Source organism: Oryctolagus cuniculus, chromosome 1 (genome assembly GCF_051225735.1).
Source record: "Oryctolagus cuniculus isolate XC-2025 breed Fujian yellow rabbit chromosome 1, ASM5122573v1, whole genome shotgun sequence".
Classification (NCBI taxonomy): Eukaryota; Metazoa; Chordata; class Mammalia; order Lagomorpha; family Leporidae; genus Oryctolagus; species Oryctolagus cuniculus.
In genome coordinates, this window is record NC_142867.1 from 133491851 (window position 1) to 133503377 (window position 11527).

The 11527-nt window shown below is 57.7% G+C and overlaps 1 protein-coding gene across 24 annotated transcripts; it reads right to left on the reverse strand.

Moving 5' to 3' along the window:
• Positions 1-6439: 6439 nt before the first annotated feature.
• Positions 6440-11527, reverse strand: LOC138842988 (anosmin-1). 24 transcript variants are annotated; one of them, XR_016222337.1, is made up of 9 exons: positions 11363-11527; positions 9962-10009; positions 9252-9314; positions 8912-9134; positions 8388-8572; positions 8141-8270; positions 7622-7809; positions 7178-7410; positions 6440-6976 (listed from the first exon to the last, which is right to left on the reverse strand). XR_016222337.1 is itself a non-coding variant. In XM_089315116.1 (9 exons), the coding sequence occupies exons 1-8, from the start codon at positions 11504-11506 to the stop codon at positions 7270-7272; spliced, it is 1122 nt and encodes a 373-aa protein (XP_089171242.1). In that variant the 5' UTR covers positions 11507-11527; the 3' UTR covers positions 6440-6976; positions 7230-7269. The 24 variants fall into 24 exon arrangements, 12 of the variants coding, with proteins under 12 accessions (XP_089171242.1, XP_089171239.1, XP_089171258.1 ...); XR_016222336.1 differs by having other exon boundaries at positions 6440-6993; XR_016222366.1 differs by having other exon boundaries at positions 6440-6993; positions 9888-10009.

Here is an 11527-nt window from a genome sequence, read left to right on the forward strand (position 1 = left end):
GCCCAAGAAGCAGAAGATTCTGGCCAGGGCCAGTGCAGAAGGTTCTAGAACCCAGGAAATGGGCATTCGAGTCTGACCATGTCTGACCACTGTGGATAACAGGACCGCCGGTGAAGACGTGTCTGGATCGGGTTATCAATTAGCTATGGCTGATTGGTCAGTGATTGTTTTTTGGTCCGTGATTAGTTCGTTATGGATCAGTGATTGGTTTTTTGTCCGTGATTGGTTAGTTATGGATCAGTGATGGGTTGGTGATCACTGAGTTATTGATCAGCCATTGCTTAGTTATTGGTTATTGGTCAGTTATTGGTTGGTTATTGATCAGCTATTCCTTATTGGTCAGCGATTGGTTTTTGATTAGCAGTTATCGGTTAGTTATTGATTAGTTATTGGTAAATTATTGTTTATTGATTAGCTATTGATTGCTTATTGATTAGTTATTAGCAAGTTATTGATCATTGTTTAGCTGTTGGTTAGCTATTGATTATTGGTTAGTTCTTATTGCTTAGTTCTTATTGCTTACTTATTGGGTATTGGCTAGTTGTTGATTAGTTATCGATTATTATTTAGTTGTTGATTAGCTATCGGTTATTGGTTAGCTCTTAGTTATCGCTGTTGGGCATTGACTGTTCATCAGTTATCAATTATAGATTAGTTATTATTGATTAGCTATTGGTTGGTGGCTGGTGCTTATCAGTCACTCATTGATCAGTTATTGGTTTCTGATATTGGTCTCTCACAGAAAAATGAATAAAATTTAAGCCTCAATTTCAGAGATCAATGAAAAATAAACTTAAAAATTAATCAATAACCAGTAATTAATCACCAATAATCAGCCAATGACCAATAACCGACAACCAATCAATAATCTATAACCAATCGATAGTCCATAGTTTATCAATAACCAATAATTGGTCATTAAACAATAAGCACTCAATAAGTAGTCCATAGCTACTCAGTGACCCGCCCATCACTGATGCAAGCCAGAAAGCCAATCAACTCAAAGCCCTGTCTCCTCCTGACAATCATTGGAATGGAGAGCCCGCCACTCAAGGCTGAGAGCCACGCCCTGTTTTATTGTAGTGAAAGTCATGGCGGAGAGCTTTGAAGAAGACAAGAGGGTGAGCCTTGAAACAGAGAGGGGCAGGGAGCCTTGACACCGCTGTCTCTCTGTGCTCCTCCTCCTCCTCTTCCTGGGTCCCAGCCAAGGCCACACCAACACTGCCACCACGGCCCCCAACAGCGTCCTGCTTCTGGCCAATGACCTCGGCATTGGTGACCTCGGCAGCTATGGCAACAGGACACTCAGGTCGGACATCCGGGTCTCTCGGGCAGCCATCTTGTGACACTGTCATCTGGGTCTCTCAGGCGGCCATCTTCTAGCCTCCAGGGCTCATCCAGGTCTCTTGGGTAGCCATTTTGTAGCCTCAGGGGCTCATCTGGGTCTCTCAGGTGGCCAGCTTGTACCTCCATGGCGGCCAGCTTGTAGCACAGTCATCCGGGTCCCTTAGCCATCTTGAAGCCTCCACAGCTCATCTGGGTCTCTTCCGCCCTCTAGAACCCTGAACATTGACCAGCTGGCACGTGATGGCGTGAAAACTGACCCAGCATTTGGCTGCAGCTCCACTGTGCACACCAGGCTCGCAGCCTGACTGGACACTACCCGGTGCGCTCAGGTCTGTGGTTCATGGGGGTGGGGCTGGGAAAATGTGGGGCTTGCCCTGGGGTGGGGGAAGGGCCGGGGAGGGTTGACCTTGTCCTCTGAGGTGGGGGCGTGGCAGGGGTATAGGAGGTGGGGCTTCATCTCTTCCCCACCCCCCAGGCATGGCTGCGCAGTCGCGGGTGGGTGTCTTCCTGTTCCCGGCTTCATCTGGGGGTCTCCCAGCCACCGAGGTCACGTTCGCTAGGCTGGCCAAAGCCCGCGGCTACACCACAGCGATTGTCGGTACAGAAGGTTCTGGAATGCCCAGGGCGGGGGCAGGACTTCCAGGGTGGGCAGAACTTCCGAAGTGGGACTTCTGGAGTGGGCGGGACTTCTGGTGTAGGCGGGAATTCCGTTTATAAAAAAGGTAGGCAAAATGCGGTCAAGTAGCAGCAACATGCAAGGATGGACCCCATCCAGGGGAAGGCAGCAGAAGGCATTCCGGTCACGTGACTGGAAGTTGGCCATCGGGGGTGGGCTTAGGCTGTCAATCACCGGCCCTCACCCCTGTCAAATGCAGACAGGGAAGGCAGGAGAAGGCACTTCCAGTCACGTGACAGGAAGTTGAGCCTCAGGGTGGGACCAGGCTGTCTGTCACCAATGAACTTCCCGTCCCAGGGAAGTGGCACCTGGGCCTGAGCTGCCGGCACCCGCGCGACTTCTGCCACCACCTGCAGGTCCACGGCTTCGACCAGTTCTTCGGGCTCCCAACCACCAACCTGCGGGACTGCAAGCTGGGGGCTGGCACAGTGTTTGAGGGCGCCGTGTGCTGGATCGTGGTGGTCCCCATGCAGGCCCTGGGTGCCGCTGCTCTGACCCTGGCCGCCCTGCGCTGCCTCGGCTTGGCCCGCTGCCGCCTGCTGCCTTCCTGGGCCTCCTGCTGCCCGTGGTCATCTTGCTGGGTGGCCATTTCCTGTTCCGACGCTACTTCTGGCCACTCCACTGCTTCCTCATGTGCAACTTCGAAGTGGCCCAGCAGCCTCTGGACTATGGGAACCTCACGCAGAGGCTCACGGAGGAGGCCACGGGGTTCATACGGTGGTGAGTCCGCGGTGGCCATTTTGAGTGGATCTGCATGCTGTATGCCCACTTCCGGTGACCATTTTGGATCAGCTCTGAGCTTCTTTACCCAATTCCGGTGGCCATTTTGAATTAGCTCAGAGTGCTTTTCAGCTCACTTTCAGAGGCCATTTTGGGTCGGGTCTGAGGGCTTTTACACCCACTTCAGGTGGCCATTTTGGGTAGGGTCTGAGCGTTTTATGCCTACTTCCAGTGCCCACTTTGGATCGGCTCTAAACGCTTTTTCATCTACTTCCAGTGGCCATTCCAGATTGGCTGTGAATGTTTTATACCCATTTCCTGCAGCCATTTTAGATATACTCTGAACCCCTCTTGCCTATTTCCGGTGTCTATTTTGCATTGCCTTCTATGAACCAAAAAATTACCTGTTCAAGTATTTTGCCCTTTTTTTTTTTTTTTTTTGCCCACCTCCCTCCAGGAACTCCCAGAAGCCCTTTCTGCTGCTGCTGTCCTATATCCATGTGCACACAGCCCTGTTCGCCTCCCCAGAGTTTGCCCACAGAAGCTGGCATGGGGCTTATGGCGACACAGTGGAGGAGTTAGACTGGAGCGTGGGTATGCGCATGTGTCTCTGGCGCTGAATCTCATATTGCAACGTGAATTTGGCGCCACAGGGGGCCAAATCTCAAATTGCAATGTGAATTTGTCCCTGTAGGCCATCTTGGTCCCCGAGCTGGTTGGCACCGGATAATTTGTTTTTTTTTCTGGTCCAGGCAGGATCCTGCAGGTCCTGGACAAGCTGGGCCTGGCTGGCTGCACCCTCGTCTACTTCTCATCTGACCAGGGCGCCCACGTGGAGGAGGTGATGGCCACAGGCGAGGTCCACAGGGGCAGTAATGGCATCTACAGGGGTCAGCAGGGGTACAGACCAGTCTCAGGGTCACAGTGTCACAATAAGAGTCCCCCAAGGCCCAGGGGGAGGCATCAGGTGCATCCTGGAGGGGACCGTGTCACAATAAAAGCCCCCATGGTCAAAATGGAGACATCTGGGGCATCCTGGAGGGGACGCTGTCATAATAAGTGTCTCTGCCAGAGCAGGCCCCGTTATAATAAAAGTCCCTCACGGTCAAAATGGAGGCATCTGGTTTGTCCTGGAGAGGACCGTGTCATAATAACAGTCCCTCCTAGAGCAGATCCTGTGATAAAATTCCCCCATGGTCCAGCTCAAACCTATGATGTCATGAAAAGGACACTATTATAATAAGAGTCCCCGGTGGTTGAAGTACAGGCATCTGGGTAGTCATGCCACAATAAAAGTTTCCCCTAGAGCTGATCCTATCACAATAAAAGTCCCTCCTGGTCAATATTGAACCTAAGATGTTATGGAGAGGGCCGTGTCATAATAAAAGTCCCCAGGGTCGAGCTGCAGGCTTCTGGGTCATCATGGAGGGGTCTGTGTCATAATAAGAGTACCTCCTAGAGCAAACTGTCAATATAAAAGTCCCCCATGGTCCAGATAGCATCTATGAGGTCAGAGAGGGAACTCTGTCATAATAAGAGTCCGTCATGTTCAACATAGAATCATTGAACCTATAGGATGGAACCAGACCATGTCATAATGAGACCCCATGGATAAGGCTGATCCAGCAGCTGCCTTCTCCCCCATCTGTCCCCTGCAGGTGGCAAAGCCAACAACTGGGAGGGCGGCATCTGGGTGCTGGGCATTCTGTGCTGGCCTGGGGTCATCCCTGCCGGATGCGAGGTGGATGCGGCCACAAGCAACATGGACATCTTCCCCACCGTGGCTGAGCTCACAGGGGCGCTGCTGCCCCACAACAGGTGATTGCCAGATGCAGGCTCTGCCCCAGGGTGATTGACAGATGGGACATGGGACCCCCAAAGTCAATCTCACACAAGCCTTCCTCTCAGGGTGATTGACAGATGCAAGCCCTGCCCCCAGGGTGGTTGACATATGGGACCTGGGATTCAAGGAAGACTCCCCCAGGGACCCCAAAGTCAGTCACGCACAAGCCCCCACTCCCCCAGGGTGATTGATGGGTGGGACCTGATGCTCCTCCTCTGGGGGCAGAGCCAGCGGTTGGCCCATGAGTTCCTGTTCCACTACTGCAACGCCTACCTGCAGGCCGTGCGCTGGCTGCCATACAACAGTGAGTGTGCATCCCAGGGCATGCTGGGAAGGGCGGTCATGGACCCTGGGGCATGCTGGATAGAGGTAGATGTCAGCCCCGTGATTTATTGATTGACAGGTCATCCCCATGATTGACAGGTCATCCATAGTTGATTGACAGGTCCTCCATGACTGATAGTCCTGGCCCAGCCCTTCCCTGTGACTGACAGACCTGGCCCCACCCGCAACCCTGACAGCCCAGCCCCATCCCTCCCCATGACTGACAGCCTGGATCCGCCCCCAGGCTCAGCCGTGTTCAAGGCCTTCTTCACGCCCAAGTTCCGCCCAGCTGGTGCCAACAGCTGCTTCCCCACCCACGTGTGCCTGTGCCAGGGTCCCACCCACATGACGAGCTATGACCCACCCCTGCTCTTCAACCTGGCCCGTGACCCTGGCGAGGCTGCGCCCCTCACACCACACACCGAGCCGCACCACCAGGCAATCCTAGGGGCCATCCTAGAGGTGGTGGCAGAGCACCGGGGCTCTGTGTCCAATGTCCCCAACCAGCTGGCCCCACATGGTCTGGAAGCCATGGCTGAAGCTCTGGGCGGCTGGGGCCTCAGGGCCGTAGCCATGCACCTGCTGGGCAGCTGGGGCCACTCCCAACATGGCTGTTGGCCATCTTTGTCACACACACAAATCTGGCTCCATCCGTGGCTGTTGGCCATCTTTATCTTGGACATGGTCCTGGGGCCACGTGTGGCTCGGTCGGCCATCTTTATCCTGGACATGAACCTGTGGCTCCATCCATGGATCAGTCGGCCATCTTTGACACAGACATGAACCTGGGCTCAGGGTCCACAATGACTCCCATAAAGTGTTCATCACAAACGAAGCAACAGGTGTTCCTTATAGATGCAGATGAACCAACTGGGAACCTGTCCGTCTGCCTCAGAGCCTGCCCCCGACTGTACCAGGAACCTGTCACTCACCCTCAGAGCCCGCCCCTGACTGGACTGGGAAACCGTCAATCCAGCCCTGGTTGTGCAGAATGGAGCAGGGATCAGGGGTGGCCCTCAGAGGATCTTCAGGGGCCCAGGTGGAGACCCCAGGTCTCTTGGAGCAGCTGTCAGTCACAGAGAAGCCATGCTGTCAGTCACTGCACAGCAGAGTCAGTCCCTGGCACTGAGCACTTTCTGCTGAGTCACCACAAGAGCTGATAGCTGCATGACTTGGCAGGTGTAAAACCATGACTCAGCAGGTGTAGAAACATGACAGCATGTATGGAAAGCATGACTCAGCAGGCATGGAAGGGTGATTCAGCAAGTATATGACTCAGCAGATATGGAAACATGACTCAGCATGACAGCAGATATAGAAATCATGACTTGGCAGGTATGAAACCATGACTTAGCAGGTATAGAAACATGACTTGGCAAGTATGGAGCAGCAGCTCAGAACCAGTAACCCCAGTCTAGGGGCCCAAGGGTGAACTCCAGGAAACTGAAGGTTCCACCCACCCCCGGATTTGATGGATGGGGCAGCCCGGACCCTCAGGACAACATGGCCACCGCACAGAAAGACCCCCAAAACCCCTGACCACGTTTATTTCAGTCAATAAATAACCGGGTGACAGGAAAGCCATCTTGCAATTTTCCACATGGCCCAACTGGGAGGGATGAGAATTAAATAAAAAAAGTCACATGGTCATGCAGCCGCCTGTCCATCAAAGGTTGTGACCCCGGACCTGCATGTGGCTGCCGTGTGGGTGCACACGTATGTAGCCAGGCTCGCACATGCATGTTCATGGGTGTGGCAGTCATGCGTGTGTGAGTTGGAACTGTGTACCAATTGACAGGAGCCTCGACCGCAAAGGCTTCTGGGAAGTCTATTAGGCACACAGATGACACATGACTGATAGGAGCACTTGCTGCAAAGGCTTCTAGGAAGTCCTCTTGGCGTTTCCATGATGACGTATGATTGACAGGAGCCCCAACTGCAAAGGCTTCTGGGAAGTCCGTTCAAAATGCTGATGATCCATGATTGACAGGAGCGCTCACTGCAAAGGCTCCTGGGAAGTCCAAGTGATGCTGACTCTGTCAATGCCTTGCACTGGAGCTGGGGCCCTATGGGAACAATACATCTGTGAAGGTAATAGACACATGTCAATCAGAGTGACATTCACATCTGACGACAGCTCTAAAAGAGTCAGGAGGTGTCACAGGGACTTCCAGTGTGCGGAAGTGAGTGGGTGGGACTTCCAGTGTCCGGACCGTCACTGACCGTGAGCGGGAGTGGGCGGGACTACTGCAGAAAACGTCACTCACCGTAAGCAGAAGTACGTGGACAGGATTTCTGGTGTCCAGAAATGCCACTCACCGTGAGCGGGAGTGGGCAGGACTTCCGGTGTCCGGAAAGGTCACTCACCACCGGCGGCCGTGAAGTGCAGGGCAGCTTTGGGGCCCCGCAGCCGCGTCGGCCCCCAGTGGCTCACAGCCTGCAGCTGCACGGTGTAGACGCTACTGGGGCGCAGGCGCTGCAGGGTCACTGAACTCTGGCGCTGCGGAATGGGGGGGAGGTCCCTCAGATCCCAGGGGTCCCTCAGATTACATGAATCCCTCAGTGGGATCCGTCCGAATACTGGGATTCCTTAGAGATTCCTTAGATTACCTGGGATCCCAGTGATCTCTGAGATCCCTGAGATCACTGGGATCCCTCGGGTTACCGGGACCCCTGCGAGGGGGCCGCAGCCCCGCCCCCACCACGCTCACCCTGTCCACCGTCTTCCTCCGCCACTGCCCCTCGGTCGCGTGGCCCCAGGAGACCCTGTAGTGGTGCACAGGGACGTCGGGGTCCTCGGGGGGCTCCCAGATCACGGTGGCGGCCACGGTCCCGTCGGCATCGCGCACGGTGGAGTTCAGCACACGCAGGTCGGCCGGGGCCGGTGGGGCCGACGGAGCTGCAACCCAGTGGAGAGGGGCCTGTGAGGCATGACAAAGCCACCCGGGGGCTGGTCTGAGCGTGGGCATGGGCCATGGAGCCATGGCCACAGGGACCGGATGTGGGGGAGCCACGGCCACAGGAGCCTCCGGTGGACCGGGTTTGGGGGCCCATGGCCCCCATGGGAGCCAGGGTCATGGAGCGGGCCACGGACAACAGGAGCTTCATGGACCAGGTGTGGGGAGCCACAGGGGCCAAGGCCACGGAGCCACGGCTGGGGAAGCCACAGCCACGGAGCCCCCGATCGACCAGGCACGGAGGAGCCTGGAGGGGTGGGGCCCTTCACTGACCTCTGGATGACTGGAAGTGCCTGCCAGGAGTGGTGAAGCCCCGGGTACCGTGCACGTTGACGGCGGCCACTCGGAACTGGTACCAGCGGCCGGGCCGGACATCGGGCAGCCAGACTCGCTGGTCTGTGGTCTGGAACAGAGGATACAGAAAATGGCCCAGATGTGAACCGGAAATTAAAAATGATGGATGGGGACCCAAGATGGCCACCAGGCCCCTCCCACCAATCTAAATATTTCAATAACTGACCTGGGCCACTGTCTCCCATGCAGTGGCCCCACGCTCACTGGGCGCCATCCCATAATTCCACCGGCGCTGCACCACGTACACCACGGGCTCCAGGGAAACGTTGAACCTGGACGACCACCGGACCTCCAGGGGCCCTGACCCCAGCTCCCTGAGCCGTAGCTGCCTCCGGGGTTTTAGGGGGACCCCTAGGGTGGAGGAGCCCGGGTCAGGGAGACCCCAGGGGACCCCTGGGAGTCACAGAGACCCCCAAGGACCCCTGAGACCCCTGGAGCTCACAGAGACCCCTGAGAACTCCTGGGACCCTCGGAGACCCCTAGGGATCCCTTAGAACCCCTGGGACCCTTGCAGACCCCCAGAGACCCCTGGGAGTCAGAGAGACCCTCAGAGAACCCCAGGGACCCCCAGAGACCCCCTGGGACCATCACAGACCCCTGGGAGTCACAGAGACCCCTGGAGACCCCTGAGACCCCTGGAGCTCACAGCAACCCCGCCCCGCCCCCACCGTGATTGACAGCCCTGCTGACCTCGGAAGGCCCCCCGGGGCGCCTGGCAGGTGCGCCCACAGCCGTTGGGGCAGCACTTCCGGCCCCCGGGGCACTCGGCATCGGCCTCACAGCTGACCACGCAGGCCGCGGCAAAGCCGCTGGCTTGGGTAGGGGCCGGACACGTCCCCTGCTTGGCCGCCAGCGCCGAGCGGACGAAGGTGCAGCTGCTCAGGCACTCGTGGCTCCACACAGGGAACAGCGGCTGGGGGGAGGGGAGAAAGACGGCGGGCCTTGAAACCGGCAGAGCTGGCCATGAGAGGCTTTGAAACCCGCAGTCAGCCGCTGGGGGGGGGGGGGGGGTAGAAACCGACATACTCACCTCACAGAAACTCTGACATGGCTGTGTCTCCAGTTCCCCTGGGTGCTTGCAGGGCTCCAGACACTGTTGGGAGAGAAGAAGGAGGTTAATCAGATGGCAACAGGAGTCCATCTGGGGCTCAGCAGGTGCACCAGGAGTACCATCCGGCGCTCAGCAGGTGTACAGTGTCCCCAGAACTCCATCCGGGTCTCCAGCAGGTGCACGGGGTCCATAGCCTGCACCAGGAGCTCATCCGGGTCTCCAGCAGGTGCACGGGGCCATGAGCCTACACCAGGAGCTCCATCCGGGTCTCCAGCAGGTGCACAGATCCCCAAGAGCTCCATCCGGGTCTCCAGCAGGTTCACGGGACCCTGTCCCTGCAGCAGGAGCTCCATCCCAGTCTCCAGCAGGTGCACGGAGCCCCCAGGAGCTCCGTCAGGTCTCTAGCAGGTACACAGGGCCCTGAGCCTGCGCCAGGAACTCCATCTGGGTCTCCCAGGAGCCCCATCCTGGTCTCCAGCAGGTCCACGGGGTCCCCGGGGACTCCATTTGCGTCTTCAGCAGGTGCACGGGGTCCCCGAGTCAATGACAAGAGCCTGGGCTGATCCCTGACATTGTACATAGGAATGTCTATCAATAACCTGGGCAACTGTGCACCTGCTCCCTGTGGAGTTCCCGTGTCCAACACGTGTGTTTCATACATGGATTGCATCCACGTCTAGGAATCCTACCGTCGAACACTGCTTGTCATTCTGGCACCAAACCAGGGAACCGTTGTTCTGCGGGAGGGAAGAAAAAAAAAAAAAAAACAGGCACACATTCACACCCCCCATCCCCAGGCACAGCACCCCACAGTGATTTTTTTCCAAGTTTCAGGACCCCATTAAGTATTAACCAATAGACACACACATTCACATCCCCCAGGCACAGCACCCTACAGTGATTTTTTTCCTTTATTTTCTACCCGCCCCCCCATCTCCTTAGGACCCTAGGGGGGTTCTCAAGTCTCCTCTAGTCAGAGCCTCCCCATGCCCCTTGTCCCCAGCCCCCACAGAAAGGTCTGGAACCCTGGAGACTCTGGGGGCCCTGCGTGGGGGGCAGCGATGGCCGAGGCCCAGGCACTTTTTCAAAGCTGCTGCTGCCCAGGGGTCTCAGGGGTCGCTGGGGGGTCTCTGTGGAGCCTTGGGGGTCTGGAGGAGCCCAGCAATAGCCTTTAGGGCAGATTTTCACCTCCAGTACACCTCTAAGGGGATACCAAGGGCCAATGTCAGGGCACTTTTGCAACGACGCAGGTTTACTGGAGTCTTGGGGATCCGTGGGGGTCCCTGAGGACCTAGAGGGTTCCAGGCGCAGGGGGAGCCCCGCAATCACTTCCTGGCCTGATTTCCATGTCGGGATCCCCCCCTTGGTGAAAGCCAGTCTTCTCTAGGGGGACACCAAGGCCGACGCCCGGGCACCTTTGCAACACCGCCGGTTTACTGAGACCCATGGGGATCTCCGGGGATCCGTGGAGGTCTCGGAGGCCTCTGGGCGTCTGGGGGCACCAGGGGAACCCAAGACCGAGTCCTGGCCCGATTTCTGCCTCTGGAATCCCCTGGTTGGGGGCCAGGGCTCCTCTGAGGGGGACACCGATGGCCGATGCCAGGACACTTTTGCAACGCCGCTGGTTTAAGGAAACCCGCGGGGGTCCCTGAGGGTTTCTGGGTTCCGTGGGGGGTCTGGGGCGCTGGAGGAGTCCCGCGATCGCGTCCCGGGAGGATTTTCGCGTTGGGAATCCCCTGGTTGGGGGCTGAGACTCCTCTGAGTTGACACAGATGGCCGACGGCCGACACCCGGGCACTTTTGCAACGCCGCTGGTTGAAGAAGACCCACGGGGGTCCCTGGGGGTCTGGGGGCGCTGGAGGAGCCCCGAGATCGAGTCCCTGGCGCATTTTCGCGTCTGGAAGCCTCCAGGTTGGGGGCCGGGGCTCCTCTAAGGGGACACCGACGGCCCACGGCCGGGCACGTTTGGAACGCCGCTGGTTGAGAGACCCGCGGGGGTCCCTGGGGGTCTGGGGGCGCCGGGGGAGCCCCGCGATCGCGTTCCGGGCGGATTTCCGCGTCGCGCACCCCCCTGGCGGGGCCCCGCGTACCTGCAACAGCCGCAGACTCAGGCACCGGGCCGCGCAGCGCGAGCCCTGGACGCCCCCGGCCCGCAGCGACCCCGCGCCTACCGCCCCGGGACCCGCGCCGGCGGCCAGCACCGCATACATCGCCAGCACCGCGCTGGCAGCCATGATGGGCACGGTGGTCCGTCT

Excerpts from the sequence above, each read along its gene's own strand:
- LOC138842988 (XM_089315095.1), bottom strand. The coding sequence starts at position 9,625 with ATGGAGCTCCTGCTGCAGGGACAGGGTCCCGTGAACCTGCTGGAGACC. Across the intron at positions 8,573-8,911 it reads GCCCCGGGGGGCCTTCCGAG|GGGTCCCCCTAAAACCCCGG; the intron begins GTCAGCAGGGCT and ends CCTCCACCCTAG. Across the intron at positions 7,411-7,621 it reads GGAGGAAGACGGTGGACAGG|CGCCAGAGTTCAGTGACCCT; the intron begins GTGAGCGTGGTG and ends CCCATTCCGCAG.